The sequence below is a fragment of the Ziziphus jujuba genome, chromosome 8 (assembly GCF_031755915.1).
Source record: "Ziziphus jujuba cultivar Dongzao chromosome 8, ASM3175591v1".
Classification (NCBI taxonomy): domain Eukaryota; kingdom Viridiplantae; phylum Streptophyta; class Magnoliopsida; order Rosales; family Rhamnaceae; genus Ziziphus; species Ziziphus jujuba.
This window is the reverse complement of record NC_083386.1, coordinates 12,247,890-12,269,760: the sequence shown is the minus strand read 5'-3', so window position 1 is coordinate 12,269,760 and position 21,871 is coordinate 12,247,890. Positions and strand designations below refer to the sequence as shown.

At 33.7% G+C, this 21,871-nt stretch overlaps 2 protein-coding genes and 1 pseudogene across 6 annotated transcripts; all 3 read right to left on the bottom strand.

The window, feature by feature from the left end:
- Nucleotides 1-2,144: 2,144 nt before the first annotated feature.
- On the bottom strand, nucleotides 2,145-2,938 carry LOC132804911 (enoyl-CoA delta isomerase 1, peroxisomal-like). Its single transcript, XM_060819284.1, has one exon. The coding sequence runs from the start codon at nucleotides 2,835-2,837 to the stop codon at nucleotides 2,145-2,147; it is 693 nt and encodes a 230-aa protein (XP_060675267.1). The 5' UTR covers nucleotides 2,838-2,938.
- Nucleotides 2,939-3,803: 865 nt separating this feature from the next.
- Nucleotides 3,804-4,414, bottom strand: LOC132804920 (zinc finger protein GIS2-like; annotated as a pseudogene).
- Nucleotides 3,804-21,136, bottom strand: LOC107413492 (uncharacterized). Of its 5 annotated transcripts, XM_060819307.1 has the most exons (16): nucleotides 20,541-21,136; nucleotides 19,410-19,489; nucleotides 19,060-19,110; nucleotides 17,460-17,975; nucleotides 17,047-17,308; nucleotides 15,799-15,860; nucleotides 14,883-15,065; nucleotides 13,532-13,583; nucleotides 13,143-13,424; nucleotides 12,273-12,383; nucleotides 11,707-11,898; nucleotides 10,850-11,125; nucleotides 9,193-9,816; nucleotides 5,983-6,115; nucleotides 4,620-4,712; nucleotides 3,804-4,396 (listed from the first exon to the last, which is right to left on the bottom strand). In XM_060819307.1, exons 1-15 carry the CDS (start codon nucleotides 20,766-20,768, stop codon nucleotides 4,654-4,656), a joined length of 3,111 nt encoding a protein of 1,036 aa, XP_060675290.1. In that variant the 5' UTR covers nucleotides 20,769-21,136; the 3' UTR covers nucleotides 3,804-4,396; nucleotides 4,620-4,653. The 5 variants fall into 5 exon arrangements, 4 of the variants coding, with proteins under 4 accessions (XP_060675290.1, XP_060675289.1, XP_060675292.1 ...); XR_009640114.1 differs by having other exon boundaries at nucleotides 3,804-4,712; nucleotides 5,983-6,075; nucleotides 20,541-21,134; XM_060819306.1 differs by having other exon boundaries at nucleotides 3,804-4,712.
- Between the last annotated feature and the right edge of the window lie 735 nt (nucleotides 21,137-21,871).

The window sequence follows — 21,871 nt, the reverse complement described above, 5'->3', positions numbered from 1 at the left end:
GATCAACCTGCTGTGACAATTTTGCAGCACCTCCTACCTTTCCAGTTTTAGAAACTCCTTTACATTTTCATTTTGTCCACTTTTTTTTTTAATTTTAATTTTATTTTTATATTAAAGAAACATAATGTTCATAAACATTATGTTTAATTATTCCTCCATGTCTAGGTCGCCTCAAGATGTATCTACATAATAATTAATTATAGTAAATTAAATAAATACATTAAATATGATAGTATATATAGTAGTAATTTAATTAAAATGAGAATTACTTACTTGTAATTTGGTTTTCCACCATTCATCAGATGCATTTGCAGTATTCTTTCTTGTATTCCAACCTAAACCAGTTTCCTTTCTGAACAAATCTTTTCATAATTTCCGATCAATATTTTGAGTGCATAGTATTTATTCTTCAATTGCAGCTTAGTATATGACCTTCCTGCTACTTCATAGAAATTCTTGATCAAGTTTTCTCACCCTTATTTATTAAAATGAGTCCCAGGATGATTTCCTTTCTCCACCTCTTGGATACATAAGTTACAAAACACAACTAGAGCCTCATTATCCCAGTTAGACTTACCGCGGTGTCCATTGCAATTTGCAACCATTTTCACTAATCATATTATTTTCATCTATACAAATATAAATAAATAACGAACCAAATACATAAGTGTATGGGTCATAAAATGTTTCAGAGGTGAATCGTCCAAATGATGCAATTTTTTTAAACTTCCTTTAATTTGTTGTCATTTAAGGTATATGTAAAAGAAATTAATTAAAAAAAAAAGATTTGACTGAAATTGGTGACCAAAAATGGAAAATGCCTAGCTAGTTGGGAACAAATATGTACAAACGAAAATGGTAAAAGTCTGTTCTTCTTGCTAAGCTTAAACCAAGAGCATGACAATCAAAATAGTTTCCTCCTCTACTGACAAGGATGTATTTCTAAAATTAATTTTCCATGATTTGATTGCTTCAATTTTTTAATCCAACTCCTTGAAACATTTCCTTATAGAAGAGAATCAAACAATCAGAGGAATCACAAAGTTCATATATGTTTAACCATATGCATAAAAATTGCACAATTATGGAAGAGAAAAATTAGAGAAATTTTTATATTCAAATCTTAATTTTAAAAATGCTTAAATTAAAATATTGCTTAAAATATTTCAATATTTTTTTAAATTATTTTTTATTATATATATATATATATATTTTTATTTTGTCCAAATTTTAATTTTAAAATAAAATAATTGACAACTAAAAGATTATTTATTTATGTGTATATATTACATTTAAATGGTCGGTTTATATTAGAACTTTTTATTTAGAGAGTTTTAATTTGAATATAATTGTTTGATAGGATAATAAATAAATATGATGTGGTGTTATATTAATTAATTAACATATTTTAAAATTTAAAATTTGTCCATTTTAATTATAAAAATATAGATTTTTAAAATAAAAATAAGATCGAGTTCTAAAAGCCGTTATATAACTGCCAGATTTCTCAAATAATCAGCCTTATTATATTTTTTCTAACCACCTAAGTAGCAAAAATTCTTTTATAATTGATTTTAAAATTCCTCTAATTATTATCAAATTAAGCCTTAGTACACCTAACTATAACAGTAATGGTAAGGAACAGTGCTTGCTTTTAAGTTACTGCTCACGCTGTTTCTGCTGGTTTTCTGCTGCTCACAAAATCTAAAGCCTAGAGAGGATTCACAATATTATTATTATTATTATTTTTTTTTTTTTTTGCTTTTTCATATATATTTTGTTTTTTTTACTTTTTCCAAACAAAAAAAGAAAAAAAAATGCAATATTCATCTAACCGTAACATATTTTACAAAGAACCAGATAAAATATTTTACACAGATGGCATACACAAATGTCCGAGGGTCTTTATACTTTATTTATTTATAAATCAACTAAATCCTTTTTTCTATATTTTCAAAGATATGATTGCGTTAATATAACGAAGTGGATAGTTTTATTACTTTAACACTTTTATATAGGCCAGAAAAAACAAAGATTCTCGTCAAAAATAAATTTTTTTTTTTAATAGTTCATAAATTAGATAAATAGAAAAAAAAAAAAAATGGTAGCAATAAGATCAACGGTCAAGTACGGTACAAACAGATTTAGAGCTTTGATCCAGTGTTGCCGATATGAATCTCATCGAGTACATCCGACAAGACTTCCATTCGAATCTGAGCGTACACGTCACCTTTCCACTTCCTCCCAACCAATTTCTTCCCCAATCCAACGGCAGCTTCAACCGTCTGCTCCGCGCTATCATACGCCGAGTCGATAATCCTCCTCTTCACGGCTTCATCAGCCGTCACCTTATCGGCTCTCAGCACCACATCTCTGCGGCTCGTCGGCGCGCCGATTTTGCACTTGATGAGAGCCATAAACCAAGCCGAAATAACAAGCTGATTATCGAGCTCGCTCATGTAGAGGAAACCCCTATGCCTTTTCATGAGGACGTAGTCGTGGCTGAGAGCTAGGATGAAACCGGCGCCGGAGGCGTGGCCGGTGACGGCGGCGATAGTCGGCATTGGGAGGGAGATGAGATCGGCTACGATCGACCTAAATTTGGCGTCCATGAGATGCAAACGAGAATGGGAAGACTGGGCCCACTTGAGATCGTAGCCGTTGGAAAAAAACTTGCCTTGAGCCGTTGTGATTAGGACCGAAGAAGAAGAAGACTGAGCTCGGATTTGGCGTAGAGCGGATCGGATTGAATCGACAAGGGTCGGGTTCAGCCTGTGTTCACCCGACCCGGTTAGGGTTAGAACGAAGATGTTGCCTTTCTTCTCCAAGGAACACATTTTGGTATTTTTCTTTAATAAGAGAACAGAAGATTAGCACGTTAAAAGACGGAAGGACAGTCATCTGGCTATATCCAATGGAAAGGAAAAATTTTATATAAATAAAAAAGAAGGTATTTTAATTAGTTGGCCAATATATTTTACCTAATTAATTAGTTATCAATTTTGTTTACCTTAATTCTATCAATTCTAACGTAACCTTTTGTTTGATTAATCAAAATCCAATTTTAAAAAAATTAATTTAAAAATAAAAAATAAAAAGTAAACGGCACAAGGATTTATGTTCAAAATGCACCATTTAAAAAATAAATTGAAACGAACTAGTTTAACCAAATTCAAAAGTTAAAAATGGTTAAATGAACTAAAGTGATACTTAAAAAAAAAAAAAAAAAAAAAAAAAAAAACCGATAACGGTTTGGCCATACACCAGAATGACTCAAGTTCAAGAAACTCCTTTGACACTGCGTTTTGGGTTGTTTTAATTTATTTATAATTAATATTTTTTTATATTTGTTTTTGTCGTTTGATGAAGGAATCACGCTATTTCCGCTGGTTTTTTGATAATTGTATTTTGGGATTTTCCCTAAAGATTTCAATGAAACGTCCACAGCCTTGAAGTTTCTTTGCTTCTGCTCTTTATAATCATAACACTTCCACGTCATAATGCCTAAAAGACCATAACAACTTGGACATGATCAGAGTTTGCTAGTCGCATATACCCAATAAGCTGAAAAAATTTTCCTGAATGGCTTTCAAAACATAGCTTCTTCTACATGCAACACCCAGAGGCTTCCATGGACGTCATATCATATATCCATTGCAGCATAGATTAGCTTTACGCCTTCATCCGAACGAACTGTTCCTCTCATTCACTGTAACCTCAACCACCAACACCCAGATAAACATATACAAGTCCAACTTCTAAGTCTATTTGGAATGAGTATACAAGCTTTGGTTTCAGAAGAATCATCCAAAAAAGTGAATTCAATCAATTCAAATCCGAAAGTTGAACAGAGCCACTCAACTTACATTGAGAAGCGCTTAAACAAATTCATAGCTACAATAATTTGATTGAAATCCTAGCTATCAAGCAGTTAATACTGACGGACAAACATCTGGGTAGAAGGGCACTCGCTGGCTTGGTGACCTCTTCCACCGCAGTTGTTGCATGTGACAATGTATGCACAGACAGAGTCATGGATCATGTGCCCTCACTGACCACAAATCCGGCAGGTAATGTCTCGGAAAGAGCCTCTCATGTCTGATGCTAGGCTTGACTTGGGGTAATGACGGACCAAATGACCTGATGTATTGCAAATATTGCAGACCGGTTCATTAGGGCAATCACGAGCAAGGTGACCAGTTTTATGACAGTTGTTGCAAGCCTTCTCATTTGTGCAGTCTACAGCAATGTGGCCTGCCTTGTCACAGTTGTTGCACAGCCTTGCACCATGAGCTGGAAGACCTGGATGAACACAATCTCGAGCCAGGTGACCCATCTTACCACGCATGTGACACATTGGATCATTGGGGTACTGGCTTGCAAGATGTCCAGGCTCCTTACAGTTCCAACACATAGTTGTTGAGGTAATCCAGCAGCAATGTGGCAGTCACAGAAATGTATTCCAAAAATCAGAAAGTCATAGAAATAGTAGGTAAAATTTTTAACTTGAGATACAGAGCAATCTCCCGAACAAATTTTCATAGATTTGATCCATATTTTTTATTTTTCCCCCCATCTTGAGGGAAAATCATGAAAAGCAATAACAGTACTCATCTCACCCAGGAAGTCCACAATTGTTGCATACAGTCATGTTCAGATAATCTCTGGCAAAATGGCCTGGTCGTTTACATTTATTGCAAAGATAATCTTGCCTGGAAAATACCACCAAAATCAGTAGATATAAACCTAAAAGTAAAGAAAGTAAAATAAGTTCTCAATTTAAAAAAGAAGATGGTGTCCAAATTAAAAAAAGAAGACTTTAGAATATAATTATACAGCACTAGATCAATCCAAATTGGGAACTGCCTTGAACAAAAATAAAGTATGGTAGTAAAGTAATCAAACCAGGAAGTGAAAAAATTGAAGTGTTAACCATTCCTAAGATGGCATACCGCAGACATTTCACAAAACAAAATGCTTTACAAACTGACTTTCCAAATATACTGGAGAGTCCAGCCATTTTAGATTTATATATGCCAGACGTCCACTTTTGAACTAATTCAGTTGCAGATACCTTTCACTTTGATGTGCAGCCACTACTTTCCTGTTAGACTGGACATCTTTTCTGACTTCATATGTTGTCTTCTAAAGACTACCTCTTACATATTATGATGTCATCCCTCTCTTATTTATATTTCCTGCTTAAACCTTATCTATAGCACGAGTCTAAATTATGTTACTTTCATGTACATTTTAAATTTAATCCTTGATAATCCAATATTCCACAAAATTAATCATGGCAGGCATTAACCCCTGTGAAAACCATTCATCATAACTCAAACCACACAATGGAGATAGCCACATAGATTATGTCGATGAGCTCCATCTTTGGCCACAATACTAAGATAACATGCCACCATGTACTATCTTAACTAAATTTAGCTTTCTGCTTACTTTCTTCCAACATTATCTTTAGAGTCAGTCACTCATTCTTTTATGTGCATCACATGAAGAAACCAATTAATCATATTTTTTCTTCTGTTTCCAGCAATCTGTACTCTAACTTCCAACAGAATACTTTTTCTACCTGGACCTAAACTGAAATTTACTGAAATGCTTCCAAATTCAAAATGCTTACTATATGATCAAGCTTCCTCAACAATACCTGATAGCCATTAAATGTATAATACTTCTAAGAAAAATATCAGTGATGAGGATGTAATGATACCGACCTCCGTTTGGTTTAAATATGAAAGAGGCTTCACTGCATATGTGCATCTATGTGTGTGTCATGGACATAAGTATGTACATTATGCAGTTTGACCAAGCATATTATACAAAAAAATTTACTTCTATTAATAAAGAATAAATATGTAAAGGAAAAGATAATGCATTGTAACAACTAGTGAACAACATGAGCTTATAGAAGCGCACATTGAAAAGGAACCATGCTACAAATATGAAGTTGAATATAAAGAATACCAGGAAACGTGGCAATCTCTTGGATGGAGAGCATCACGGTAAGATGCACGTTCACTGCTACTAAACCTCTTGCCTCTTGGAGGGCTTCGGCTTCTATCCACACCAATGTTAAAAATCTCAAAAACATAAATATCTGGGAATCATGGAAAATCAAATATCTAAAATGACCAGGAGCTAGTATTTTTAAATTAAAAAAAAAAAAAAAAAAAACAGCTGCTCCTTCAATCAGCAACCTGTAATTGCCAATAGAATCAGCAAACTGCTGATATCACCACCTAAACAAACAAAATGAAATCATGGCCATATCAAATCATCGAAATAAAACAAATAAAATAAAAAATTATAATCATAACATTTTGTGACAATCTACACAAATTGCTTTAGAGATGACAATGAGAATTAGACTGGGAAAAGATATGAGAGAGTGGAAAAAAAACATAGGATAGAAAAAGCACATAAAAATCAATTTTGTTAGTGTTGCCATCAACCCATTAAAACAAAATAGTTGAACAACATTATGTCCTTGCTCAATGACAAAGAAAAAAGCGCATATAAAAATCAATTTTGTTAGTGTTGCCATCAACCCATTAAAACAAAATAGTTGAACAACATAATGTCCTTGGTCAACTACAAAACTTGATGAAAATAGTAATGGAACACTTGTGGACTTACAGAATTTGGCTCTCCCTTTTCTCGAGTTGGGTGCCATCAAAACAGAGTAATCAAATTAAGGCTAACAGTTCCACATAAATGCAAATGCACCATTTCGAAAAATATTTTAGAAAAACTTCCAAAACTCTACCAATAGATGGATAATGTACCATATCCACAATCAAGTTATAAAATGCAAAAAAAATTTACAATTACACAACAGCTTTTTATGAACTTTAATTTCAACAGTCTGACATTGAAAATCGAACCCACATGTTCAAACACAAGAAAGAAATCTTAAGCTAAAGAATTTTGAACACCTTTTTAGTTTCCTGTAAGTTCAAAATCCTACAGTGCACTAAGCTAGACTCCTTTGCTTTAATTTGGACCGAATCACAAGTTTTCTAAAAGGACACACCCAAAAAAAAAAAAAAAAAAAGGAGAAAAAAAGAAAAACACCAAAAACAAATTGGCACTTTAATTCTTTACTTTCTCACCATTTTCTGAGAAACCAAACGGATGGATGAATGAGACACCTTAATATACAAAGGAGTTAAATGACCAACTATTCGTGCCCACAAACCCACTTCCAAGACATTTCTTGACAAATCAAATCAGACAAGTATGTGAGATTTTATATACATGGAAAAACGTAACATACGTTTTATACATTTATACTGTATATTATGTACGTATCTATTCTAGAAATATATATATATATATATGTATATATATAATATCATAAACATTATGTATGTCTATTTATTATATATACATATATACAGTCTGTCTATGGTGTGGACGGTCCTCATGCGGACCACAGTATTGGTGACGATTTTCTAAAAAACCGTCGTTAATACTATGAAAAACCGTCACTAATACTGCGGTCCTCATGCGGACCGTCCTCACCATAAAATTTCCAATACATATATATATATATATATATATATATATATATATATATGCACGCACTTCTCCACATGGAAGCAAGCTTGAGATGCTGAGATTAGCCGAAAGAAAGTGTGAAGAAAACCCTAGAATATGAATTGGAGATTTGGGGATTTGGGAAGGGAGAGACTGATTCTGAGAAAATATTTTCTCACCTCTCAGAAATGGCAGAGATGAGCACGCTAGTTAAACGGCCAACGTGTTAAACGACAACGTATTGACGTAGTCACGTTGGCCATTTGACAGTTGGACTAGGTTTTTGGGCCCTCGCTGTTGGAATTGGATACTGTATGGAGCATAATTTTTTTTTTTTTTTTAAATTTTTCTTGGTAATCTTACCCACAAAATTTATTGAATATTTAAAATTAAAAAATATAATTACATTTTTCTCCTTTTGGCTTCCCTTTTTTTAAATAATTGGTTGAAATGTTTTTTATTTTTTTAGAAAATAATTTAAAAGTGTATTAAAAGTATAGGATAGTATAAAATACAAATTTATTTTGCAAATTTATAAAATTTCTACGTTCTGGAAAATAAATATTGCGTTGCCTTTCCGCTTGCACCCACTACGCATTCAGTTCAAATTTGTTCTTTTTCTATTTTTTTTTTGTTTATATATATATATATATATATTGATAGATAGCAACCCAACGAATTTTCAAAGTTCCAAAAAAGAAAAAACAAAGTTTTTCATTATATTTTATGAACATAAAACGCTACTAACAGGCTCAAACGATGACGAAAAGAGAAATACCAACGACAAGTATTTTTGTGTACATATCTATAGAGACCGACTATAATAAAGATCGACCGTATGCAAATATATCAGGACATAAAACATATTGAAATTAAGAGCCCTTAAATTTGCTCATCTGTCACGAATGGGCCACATTAAAGCGTCCTCACATGTGAATTTGTCTCCTCCTCTTTTTCTTTCTTCCCACATAACCGTGACTTTTCTTTTCTTTCTACATACCCATAAGTTCAAATCTGCCTAGATCCCCTCTCTCTATCTCTCTCTCTTTACTTCTCGCACTTTATTCTCTTACCCATCCAAAGAAAACAAAATATATATAGATACTCATATTAGTTTATAAAAAATAAAAAATAAAAAAACATAAAAAGAAAAAGACGAAATCAGTATTTTTTGGACTAGAACTTCTATTTGGATACAAATTTTATTTTATGGCTTGTGTTTGGATATAAATTTGGTTTTAAGGTTTCAAGTTGAAGGTGAAGAGGAAAGGAGATGGAGAGATTCTTATGGATTAATTAGTTGCATAAGAAGAAGAAAATTAAGGAGTTTCCATTTTGTTTTGTTTTGTTTTTTTTCTTTTTACCATCTAATGGCTGGAAGGGAAGGTAAGTGTGGGCAAGAGAAGAGGAGAAGGAAAGAGAAACCAGTGAATGGGAAGGGAAGCTTTGGGCAAAAATCCACACATGAGGAGGCTTTAATCTGGTCCGTTCATGACAGATGAGCAAATCCAAGAGCTCTTAATTTCAGCATGTTTTTGATGATATATTGCATACGGCTGGTCCTTATTGTAGCCGGTCTCCATATCTATATTAATTATAAATAAAATGCTTGGTATTTTTTCTACAAGCAATTACCTTCAAAATATTGTAGCGGTCAGTCTCGTTAATCTGAAACACCAAGGACAAGGCACTGCTCATAATGTCTATCACTGCATTAGCTTTCTCAAGACGGCTACCTTTCTCTACATGCCCAACATCACCGCCATTCGAGTGCTGCATATCATACTCATCTAACAAAAATTTGCACCTCATGAGAAGCCTTTCTAGAACAAACAAAAAGCCCCATCTAATAATGTAGTTCCTTGACTTCAAAAGTCCGCACATCAGCGAAATGGATAAAGGGACATCTGAAGCAGATGAGGCATCTTGAACACCAGCAAGAGCAATCTTTTGCTGCAGATTTTTTATATTTGACCAAATGCTTCCATTTTTTTCCTCACTAATCTCTGCAATAAGCAGATCCCCCAACCAAGTATATCCATTCTGGCGGTAAGAAATTCTGTCTGAATGAAGAAGGGAATGTAAAGTGGCCCACGCTAGCTTTGCTTCCATGTCAATACCATTTCTCAGGCCTGAACCTTCAACACTTTCTAGAACCTTGTAAGATTTTGTCATCTGCAGCATATGAGAGAACTCTTTGTCCAAATGAGTAAATGAAGATATTATTGCATCAAATTTCTCCGTTACACTCTCCAGCAGCTGCAAAGTTGAAATGAATTTCAGAGGGCAGCAACTTTCGAAATTTTTGTACGTTAAATTTCCCAAGAAAAGGAAAAAGGAAAGCAGTGCATATGAAGTCCACGAAGCTGGTGGCCATAAGTAACAACATACCACAATTTACAACAGCAACAATTAAGCAAATGACGAAAACAACAAATGAAACATTTTATTAGATATTTAGATAAATTTAAAGCATAATTTGTGCAAATCTTAAGCTGCCATCAAATAATACCCCCCAAACACATATTAATAATAACAATGATAATGATAAAGAATAGCATAGAAACATGGATATCTAACATAAAATATTTAAACAAAATTATGCACATATCATATAATTAGTAACTACTATTCATGAGGATAACATAGAGCATGATATTTGGACCTTCATCCAATACACTTGTAGATAAAGCAAGCTAAGTTCCTTAAATTTGGTCTATTCTTAAGTCAGACACTTCAAAAACATTGTTTCATGATCGATGTTCTCAAGACTATCAAAAACACACATCAGAAACTAACTCTGAACAATCTTTTTGAGTTCATTCCTCCCAAATCTGTCCAAAACACCCCACCAATAAGTTGAAAAAGCATATTGTTGATTCTTTCTTAAGTCAAATGGGAATCCAGGACTGATGATCATAGTATCAAACCAGCAAGGAGGTTGAGCATTCAGCTGTTGCATATCCATAGAAAATCCAGCAGAACAAACCATAAAACATAAGCAAGCGGGGATATTACCAACAATAAACTTGAAGTTACATTTTTTAGGACTAGAATGGCTCAGTGATCCATCAAATTGTAGCTTCTCTACCACAATTATTGAAAAAAATCATTGATAAGGGTTTATAAATAGGTACATGTGTTGGAACTCTTGAAAGAGTAATAGTGAAGAAATCCACTATAATTACCAGTGCACAATAACCTATTTGTATATGCACTCTGGTGTGACAAGTATAACTCTATTCTAAAAGACAGACAATTACATATGCATACACCAGTTCGGAAACATTACCGTATTTAATCGTTCACTGTTGGGATACCTAGACAATGCTGTAGAAATTGATCTCCGCAAAATCTCCCCAATACCTTCAATCCCAAGCTTAACAGAAATATAAAAAGCTTCCGGAGCATCTGCAAGAGTGAGCAGGCCTGCAAGAGGCTGAATCTCATCCTCACTATACTCCATAACCCCTGTACATATGCATGTTTCATTTATTTGATGCAAAACATAGTCAAAAAGGACCAGATACAAGCTTCTTCTTTCTTCCCTGGAGTTTGCCAGAGTATACTGCATGGCAAAAAAATAGGAATTAAAACAGCTTACAGCAGCAAAAAGAACACTTATGCACCTGATTCAGACATTACAGTCTGATAATGAACTAGATTGCATGTGCATGATATTTATTCTATTAGTTCCAAAACAATATTATATAATTTCGAAATTCAAGTATATCTACTACCAATCTTCTTGTGAGGACAGACATTAGAGTGGATGCACATATTTTGTCTTTTAGAGGACCAGAATTTCTTATTACTCTTTTCTATAGCTATGTCTAAACATTTGGAGCATTGACAAGTACAGAAGCAATAGCTTTTAAGATAAATTTTGAGGAGGCTTGTCATTATGTGTACTGAAATTTTGAAAAATTTTGCAATGGCAAAAGGGATTTAATGCCACATGGAGAAGGTAGAATAAGAGTAGAAAAAAACCTTCTTGTCTTATAAAGCAGTTTCTACCATAAGAATATCATTAAATAGCCTATAGGTAATTATCATACTCTAATGATCAAGGAAGTTTAGCAAGTGATACCATGACCCATAATCACGCTTATCTGACTGTTAGCAGAGTCATAAACATGATTTACATACCTCAAGAAAAATAAACTCGATTCCACCAATCAGGTCAACTTGTTCAACAAGGAAAATTGGGGAACTTGAAACAGCATCCATATTTCCTTCAGGGACTCGATAAAACATGTTTGCTAACATGGAAACAAGTTTGCAATGTACTACTTCTGCCCAAGAATTTTTCCTGCTGATTTCTATCAGTACCTTAATAACCTGAGAAAAAGACTGTCAATTAGATCAAACATAAACTTGAAGATGGCATGCAAGCACCATAAAAGTAAACATAAAAAATAGCACCATAGCGTATAGAATTAGCAAGAAGGCTGCTAAATTGAAAGGCTCATTGTAGTCAGTTGACTTAATAGAGATCTGCAGCATGATGGTAAAAATAAAGCAAAGCAGAAAGGAAAAAATAATAGCCATAACTCTAGTCAGTTTATTTAAATTGTGTACTTACTTCTTTCTGCCTTCATTTTCTCTAATGATCATCTTTTAAGAAATTTGTAGCTAGAAAGAGTCATGGCATATAACTATTAAGAAAAATCAGTTCTTCCTTGAGCAGCTAGTGTGACAATACACAAACTCACCCTTATGTCAAGATCATTTAACTGGTTTCTCCGGATTTTGCCTCTATCACAGACAAAATATAGTAAACAGCTTAGAGCAGAAGCCCAAACCAATTCTTCCTTCTCTTCTATCTGAGAAAGTAAATCAAAGGCACAGGCAAATAAGAAAATGATGACAAGTAGAAATGACAAATTAAAATAATAGAATGCCTAAAGTAAAATATTATAGTTCAAAAAATTTCCTCGAGGATGAATCAGATGGTGAAAGAATCTTATTTTTCCTCAACTTTTCAAGACAATTGTCTCTATGGCTCTAAACTTTCCCCACAAATTCATACGTTACAAGATCATTATTTATTTCAAGCTTCCCATCTGATCAGGTTCCCTTTCTTACGTTTAAGTTAGTACTGATCTGGTTAATGCTCATAGTCCATCCTTTTGATGTTGAAACATTCTGTTTTTATTAAATATCTAATTATCAATTGCTTCACAAGGCAAACCAACGTTCAAATGGCTTTTCAGAAAAGTCAGAACCATTTTACAGAACCACAAACATGGATATACAGAGAAGTAGGAATGATTATGACTTATCAATAACCAAAATTGGAAACTTAAGTAGAAAAATATTAGCAATAATTTCTCATAAATCAACATTCACTTACTTTATAAATCATAATCATGTATTCAAAGTTATATGATTAAAAGTGTAAAATTATGGCGATAAATTTTCTCTTATTTGGAAAGAAAAGTTTAGCGTTAGCACATTAAGGGTAAATATAAGAAAACGCATTGTATATCAAACCACTGAAATCTTCATGAAAAATGTTATTAGAGCTGGTTATATGCACCAAACATAGCACTTCTGCTACTAAATACGAAGACCAATTCTACCTGAACAAGAAGCAGCAGTATCTCATATAAAATGTTTAAAATCCAAGATTCAAAACCACTAATGGCCGAGGAAGTGCCCATTTTGACAGAATCCATTTTCCCCTTTCCTGGAGTAGCAAGTTCAGCTTCATTGTCAAAATATGGTTCTTGAGAAAAGTCTTCTTCAATTGTGGAAGCATTATCGGTTACCATTGGCTCTAACAATTGAGCATGAACACCAAGGTTCAAAATTAAATCAAAAGCACGAGCCCTACAAGCCATTTTTGGAGAACTGAGCATTTCCTGAAATAATTCATTTATGTTCTATAAATTATAACAAGACAAAGCCAAGAACCTCAATTAATAAATAAATCACAATCACTAATATCAATGTGTTACTGAAACATCACCTGAAGCATAGACAAAGTGAGAGGAGCAGCAATGACAGCATCCAAAACATACCTACAAAGTAAGGGGGAAAAAAATTAAACCCTTTCCCACAATCTGATATAGGACCATACAGATAGACAACATCAACAAAGCACAAGCCAAGTCGCATTGAGATCTCTGAAAAACCATGGAAATATTTTAAATAAAATCGTAATAAGATAAAAGCATAGCACTTCTTAGCACGATAAGTATCATAATATGCAACATATGCAGTCTATTATAAACATTCTACGGGACTATAATGATCACTTCAATCTCAGCAATTGACCAAAGATGAAAATTGCTAAATATCTAATTTCCATATTCAGGCACTGAACACATATATAGGCTACATATTTAAGTCAAACAGTCTCTATTTGCAAGAAGGATGTTTCACAGAATCAAAAACACCCAGTGATAAAATGCAACGTTATGCTCCAATATTGAGCTCAAATAATAGTTAGAATAAGCTGCAGAAAACTCCAGGCAATCCACCGCAAAGATAAACCAGCTTTGCATAATTGAGTGGTAATCTACATATATTACAAATCTAATACAGTGATGTAGAAATTGATCACAGCAAGGATTACCAGCCAAACTGGTACCTAGATAAGTGTACAGAATTCACATACACAAACATTGTGATCTAGAATGCAAAGCTATACAACAGGACCACATGATCGTCTGGACCATTCAAAGATGTGTAAGATAGTAAAATGAGCACAAGGTTCCAGGTCTACGGCGCTAGAATTGGAAAGGAGCTTCTATTATAGAAGGGAAAGTTCACAAGTTTAGGACAAAATGGGCCAACATCGTTAGAATTGTTCCCTACAATTTTTCCCTTCATTAGGAGATCAAATATGCATTATAGCATTTTGTGAATTTTTATTTTTTCAGTAACTTCGTGCATGAAAATCAAAATTGAAGATTGTTGATTCTGCCACACTTCTTGGGATACATATTAGTAGTTTCTACTTTAGTTTGACTATTACTATATTAGGTAATTTAACCAATTTTCTCTTTTTTAGTCAATTCTCAACCCTGTATGAAGGAACTTTGTCTATGCTCAAGTCAGACTTTAAATGCTGAATTTTTACAGTGTTTTTCTCATTTTCCCTTGTTTCTTGTATCTGCAAGAGAAAGCAACAAGACTTGGGTGCCTTATTCTTGATATAATTCAAGAATCAATAAACTTATGAACGCTCTGTATTTTTGTTCTCTCATATACATACGTACATACATATATATATAAACATAAACAGTATGAGAATATTTCAACTAAAAAAGAAGAAAGTACTGAATTAAATTGCAGTCAGATGTGATGAGACATACATGTCTATAATAAGTTTAATAAGGACGCTCATGGCCACATCCATTGAGGGCTTTCCACTGTTATTATTCAATCTAGATGATACTGTCATGGCGTTAGCATTTGGCGACAACATCTCATCAGAGCAAACTGCAGCAATAACCTCGCATACCTCAGCAGGATTCAATCGCAAAGGTTGTTGTTCACTGATCCACAATAAACCACTTAGTAAGAGAATTGAGCAGTGACAAAGGAAACTAATAATTTCCTGTTGATGACCACTGAAGTCGTATGTAATCTAACTAGAAATTTAAACTGGCCTCCAACAATAACTTGTCAAAGATTTATTGAAGTGGAAGTTGAGTCCAAAATACTCAAGCACATTAAAAGAGACGGTGAGTTATTAAATTTAAGAGGTCATATAAAAAACAGACAAGTAAGTGGTAAAATGTCACCAAATATCGGTACATAAATTAACATAATTTCATTATCGTTCTTCATTAGTTGGGAGCCTCCACTTCAACTTTAAACTGAGTAATAATAGTAGTAATAGAACCATTCAACTTTGAACTTAGCAATATTCACCAATCCAACAACCAAAGATAAATTAAAATCAAAAAATTATTAACCGATCCAAAAGCATAAATTTTATGAATGGCAAAACTTTAAGAGACAAAAAGAAAACATAAAAACATATTTAAGTGGGGAAATTCAAGAGAAAAAGGACAATTAGCCTCTTTGTGTAATGTGAATAAACAAATATAAAACATACTATCCAAGACAACCATAGTTAGTCTTGGCAAGAGAATGTTTGTGTGTGTGTGTGTGTGTGTGTGAGAGAGAGAGAGAGAGAGAGAGAGAGAGAGAGAGAGAGAGAACTACATAATGTAAGTCAACAAATTACTGGGGCCAAATTTGTAAGAATTTCCAAAATCTTACCTGTAGTGCCGATATTGGAATAGTGGTTTAGCCCGTGGACAGAATGTGCTCACTGGAGAATCCTCCCTGTAATTCAGAATTTGCTAGATTCAGCACACTATATATGATCATCATACTTCTAACCTTACTAAGCCACTATCTTAAAATGATGACTATTATCTGTACATTTTGATAAATAAGACTCAACAAAAATGCATATCTACTGACAGATATTGAATTCAATCAAAATGTAAATCCTTGGTAGAATAAGGAACTTCTCCAACCAGTGGCCAGACAAGTATTATCTTCAGAACTTGTCTTGATTGACATCTATTTTAGGCTCCATTTCTCTTGAAAAATGTTTACCAAGGGAAATGATTACCAGTGGACAATAACTTTGAAAGCCATGTTTTATTTATTTATTTGTTTTTTATTGACTTCAAAGCAAATATTCATGCAGTCAAAAGTCAGGCATGTATTAACAGACTATATGTGCTTTTCTATAATTTAAAATATTCTGCGTACAAAAGCCACAGATTTCCCATATTCTCTTAAATAAAAAAAACAAAATGTTATGCAATTACTTTTTCTTTCTGTATGGTCTTAAGTTTCCTTCAGAATTCTTTCCACCAACAAAACCATTCAACTATTAGAGCATATCACAAATCAAGTACTACCTACCTTCTTGTTACTACTTTTAATCTTCAAGCTCTAGCAAACGACATTACAGTTTAACTATAGAACTTCCTCAGTCTAATTATCACTTCATCCAAGTTCCCCAACTCATTTTCTTATATGGAGATAATTATCCATTAAAGAATGTAATCTTTTTTTTTTTTTTTTGGGCATAACATTGAGATTTGAATTGGTTGGTCAACTCAAAACCAGAATGCTTAGACAAGGTTTATGTGTTAAGCACTCAAACTTCAGCTAGATTTGGGATGGTATGAATCCCACCACGCTCTAACCATGGTCTTTATAAACCATCATACAAATTTACAATGTAAATAAAGTGAGGTTGTCTACTTAACTAAATTAGTCTACAATCATCTGATTCCCATGAGATAATCATCCCTACAATCGAAGTATCACCTATTACTTAAGTAAAAGAGAAAACTATCCACATGTAAAATACAGCATTTGAGATTTTAAAATTCAGAGACATTCATGAAGAAGATAACCTGAAAACAGAGAAGTGAGGGAAATAAATCAATTGAAAACATAGAAATGTTCACCAAGCATGTCTACAAATATTTATAGTTGAAGAACATGCCATATTTGATGAGGGCCTGCCCTAGAGCGTTTAGACGCTGTTATCGCTCTCAAGTGGGGACGGGCAAAGGCAGAATCTGTGATTGTTGTTACTGGTGAAGGCTGCAACAGTTGATCAAGAAAAGGCATATCAGCAGTTCCAAAATATTTCCACAGTTGACCATTCATTTTAGCTTCAATGTCTCCAACAAGTAAAGCCGCAGCACCTACTTCTATGAAATTATGTTTTCGCATGTCTTGAGGATTCATGTAACGGTCACTGTTGTGTAAAGTAACAGAGAGTATGCAAGTTACTTTTTCAACTAACACAAATAATAACATAATAAATTGCCAAATGAAACCTTAAAATGTAAAGGAGAAAAATAAGGACCACAAGAATGACAAAAGCTAGAAAATAAAATACTATTTACCTTTCTGGCAAAAATGGTGATTGGCATTCCCCAAGCCAGCGCCATTTGAGTACATCAAGTGGAATGTATTCAAAATCATCTGTTCCATCAACCTTTTCAATGTTTGATGAGTTTGAAAGAGATAAAACTGTAATGTCTTTATTATCCGAAGGTTCTGCATTTTGTGCAGGGCTTAATTGAGAATTGAAGGATCTACTCAACAAAGATGACAGTGTAGGAAGTGCCTGTCTTGAAGTAGAGGGGTTTCCGGCAAAAGCAGCTGGTTGAAATAGCCGCTTTGGAATATGTTGAAACACTAAAGAACGTACATAATTCAATGATTTTACGAGTGCCCCAGAAGCAAAACTAGATACAGGCAAAGGAGAAATATTTTTAGATGCTGTTGATGCACCAGATTGTTGAAGTACAGGTCGTGAATATGGAGACAATCTTCGGTTTGGACTAGTATCACATTCAGCAATAGTGCTCACACAAAATCGATCAATCAGCAATAATGTCTCCTCACTGGGTTTATATCTGCATAAAGGTAAAGAAATCATAAGGTCAAAACTACAAAGGAATATTAACCATGATGACCTCTTAATCAACAATTTTTTTTTTTTTTTTTTTGTGTGTGTGTGTGTGTGTGTGTGTGTAAAGGAAGGATATAACTATCTAATTTGATGCTCATAGGGTGTGCACTAGACCAGTTCGGTACCACTGATGCCAAATTTTGGATGCCTCTAAATTCCAGATTAACTTATTCAAATTATTGTTAAAAAATTCAAACTAGGTTCTTTTAGCAGCTTAATTGGAGTTCTCAATTTCCTTTTTCAAAACCCATCACATGAAAAGACTTGCTACACACATTAATACACTTTATCCAAATTATGGGAGACCAAAAATAGTTCAACTTCTAGAGTAATTCTATTGTTGCTTCCTCCTTTCCACCTAGAAATAATGAAAACAATAACAACAACAACAACAACAACAACAATAGCAACACTTACACTAACTAAGGAAAAATAAGATATAGGTTTTAACCAACAAGGAAATGTGCAAGCACAAAGTCACACAAGTACTTAATCATATTGATCCCAATGTACGAAACAACTACCAAAATGATTAGGTCTTCTAAGTAGAACTGTGGAAGAAACTGTCTTAGAAATCAGAGGTTCTTTACAATTGTGACCATTCACGTGATAATACAATGCAGAAGTTCACCAAGAGTCCTTTTCTAGGCAAAGAAACAATACTTAAAGGACAAGAAAATAAGCAATGCCTAGATGAGGTCCTTTGTTAGGGTCCATTTGGGAATGATTTCGCAGGGAGCGCTTCCCCACTAAGAAGTGGTTTCCAAGGAATCACCTATTAGATGCTTCTTCAGTATCATCAAATAGGTGATTTTCTAGAGAGAAGGATCAAAAATTGGGCTTGATTGTTAGCTCAAACACTATAAGAAAGATATTTATCTTCTTCAAATTGGTTTTGGGCATCTCAAAACCACTCTGAAACAGTCACTTAGGCAGCTTAAAATAAATGAGTATTGCTGCCACATCTATGATATTTCAAACATCAAGCACCCAGTTCAATTGAAAGGTACTAAATATTAACAACATACCTTAGGAGATAGCGCTTCAAAAGTGCCACACACCTTGCAACAACTGCTGGGCTGATCCAAATAAAAACGACATGAGCGGCAATACTTTATAAAGTTAGAAGCCTCACTATATATAAAATCTTAATTCAAACGCTAACAACCAAAAGACAGGGCAAATGTTTTTTAAAAAAAAAAAAAAAAAAAAAAAAAATTGTAGCAACTATGACATGTTTTTTCTTGCAGGAAGTTATATAATTATTAACAATGGTGAAGATGCCAATAAACAGGTTATCATTGCATCTAGTAGAATAAAGTGCAGATAAATGAAATTTAACCACATGCACATCATTAAGAAAGAATTGCCAAGTTACCTGCGTTCTCTCTCAGCAATTGTATGTTCTAAAATGACATTGTAAGCCAAGTCCATTGTTGGAGGATTTGCTAAATAGTCCTGCAACATATAAGTTTTAGATTGCAATATTGAAGGCCAAACATCATGTCATTAGTGAAATCTGAGGATACATGGCACTAATTAAAAAGATAACAAAGGTCTCAACCATATGGGTTCGTGGGTCAATGTGATACACTTGTACGTAGATATCCAAAAGTGTTCAAGCAGGTCGATAAGGATCAATGAATAGTGAGCTTTTCACCAGAAGATGTTCTCAATATATAAATGCTACTTCAAATCAAAAAAGCATAAGAAACTTAAGTGCTACATAACCGGTCATTTTAAAAGCTTTTTAAATGCTGATAAATTATTTATATGATTCACACTTAATCCCCGCAATTGAAGGAATGGATAAGAGAAAAAAATAATAATAATTAATCTCAAGGGCATGAATGCTTCGTATCCACGACATGCTGGTACAAGTAACCACAGAAAAGATTTTTTTGCAATAGTTTGAAATTCTCCAAGGAAAAAAAAAAAAAAAAAGAGTTTGAAATTCTAATATGAATTTCACCAGGTGAAAATAAATCAAAAGGGCAACAAAAAACTACATATATTTGAAAATAAACACAATTAACATACCTAGGAATCAAGTTTGTCATTAATAGACCAACTACACCTCCACCATCAATTTGCAACAAGGAGTAAAAATGCCTCCACTGACAGAGCAAAATACACTCGCATTTTCTTATTTCAGCTTAAATTATCCGTATTCAAAAGAGAATATAGAAGCGAAATGAACAATTTTCTTTCCTTTTCTTTGCTCGACAACCAAACCATTGCTTAAAATCCCAAACCCAAGGTAAAAGCTCAAACTTTCTGAAAGCACCAGCTACCAAATTAATTCGAACATCAACAATTCAAAACCAAATCACCACCCCAACAACAACAACAACCCCCAAAAAAAAAAAAAAAAAAAAACATCCAATTCCAAAAACCAAATACCCAAGTCCCAAAACGCCATGCCAAGATTCTAAACCAAAAAATCAAAATCAAAATAAATAAATAAAAAATTCAAAACCAAGAACTAAAATTAGATACAATTACGAACCCGAAGAGTCCTGGAAGCTTCGGTAAGGAGAACAGCGGAGGAAGGATTGCCATGGTGTGAGTTAGCCGCAGAGGAAGACAGACAATCAGCGACGGCTCTGCGGAGTGGTTCGGGCGGTTTCTTAAGCGACGAAGATCTCAACCTGGATACACCTCCAACTCCTCCCAACTGAAACCTCGAACTCCCCCCAGTGCTGGGACCCCATGACGGACTGAAACTAGAAGACATGGTGGTTTTTTTTGGTTTGGGCCAGCGAATCTCCCGAAACTCGCTTTGAAAATAATTCAAAGAAGAGCAAATTCTTTTTACCCGTAAACTGTGCCCCCCTCACTGTCGCTCCACATTTGAGCAATCCAAACCAAAACCAAAAAACAAAAGCGCAGAGCAGGTGTTTGAAAAAAAGTCTGAGAGAGATAGATTGGTGTAGTTATCTCGGAGAACGGTTTGTTTGGAGAGATTGAAGGAGAGAGAGAGAGAGATGAAGAAAGGAGGAGTTTTGATTGAATTTTTGTTTAAATTGCCAAAGTATGTGAAAGTATTAGCTGTACGGATTTGGCGTAGTTTTATGAGGTTTATTAGCTGTCATGCGCTAGAATTTTGTCACTTCAAGTGGGATTATGGGCATTTTCGGAACGATCTATTTTTCCTTTTTCTTTCTTTCTTTTTCTAGAGCTAAATGGATTTTTTTTTTTTTTTCTACTATGTGTCGAATTGACTAAAATGCTGCTTTTTTTCTTTTTTTTTTTTTTGGGGGGGGGGGGTGGTGTACTTTTGCATTGTGTGTGGGGACAGTGGAGCTAGATATGGTATTTTTTGTTGGATTCTCATCTTGCATTTTAATTTTTACAAATTTTGAAGCTCCATGGAGTATAAGTATGAGATACAATCAATTATTTACACCCAAAAAAAAGATAGATTTACTCAATTTTTTTATAAGACATAATTACACAAACTTACCTTATGCTTTTAAAACTTTTTTAAGATCACCATTTTATTTTTGGTTTTTGGCAGAAAATTACGCTCTAGGTGTATTTTCATTTAATTATTTCACTTTGTACGTTAAAATAAATAACTTCAAGTCAAAATTGCCTACTTGAAAAACAACCCAAAAAAAAAAAAAAAAACTTTTTTAAATAAAACTCATCTTTCACTTGGAAATTAATAAAACTACAGCAAACGTTAAAAACCTAACTGCTGAATAAGCAAAAAACCATTGCAAGCAAATGGGTTGTAATTTTTCTGATAATTGCGAACAAAATTTATTTATTTGTGGCAACAAGAGCAGATGATAATATTTTTTCCCAAACACAAAAGAGTTGGGTGAACATGAC

Coding starts and splice junctions, on each gene's coding strand:
- LOC132804911 (XM_060819284.1), bottom strand. CDS start 2,837: ATGTGTTCCTTGGAGAAGAAAGGCAACATCTTCGTTCTAACCCTAACC.
- LOC107413492 (XM_060819306.1), bottom strand. CDS start 20,768: ATGTCTTCTAGTTTCAGTCCGTCATGGGGTCCCAGCACTGGGGGGAGT. Junction 19,111..19,409: donor ATTGCTGAGAGAGAACGCAG/GTAACTTGGCAA, acceptor TATTTGGATCAG/CCCAGCAGTTGTTGCAAGGT. Junction 12,384..13,142: donor TACTGCTGCTTCTTGTTCAG/GTAGAATTGGTC, acceptor TTACTTTCTCAG/ATAGAAGAGAAGGAAGAATT.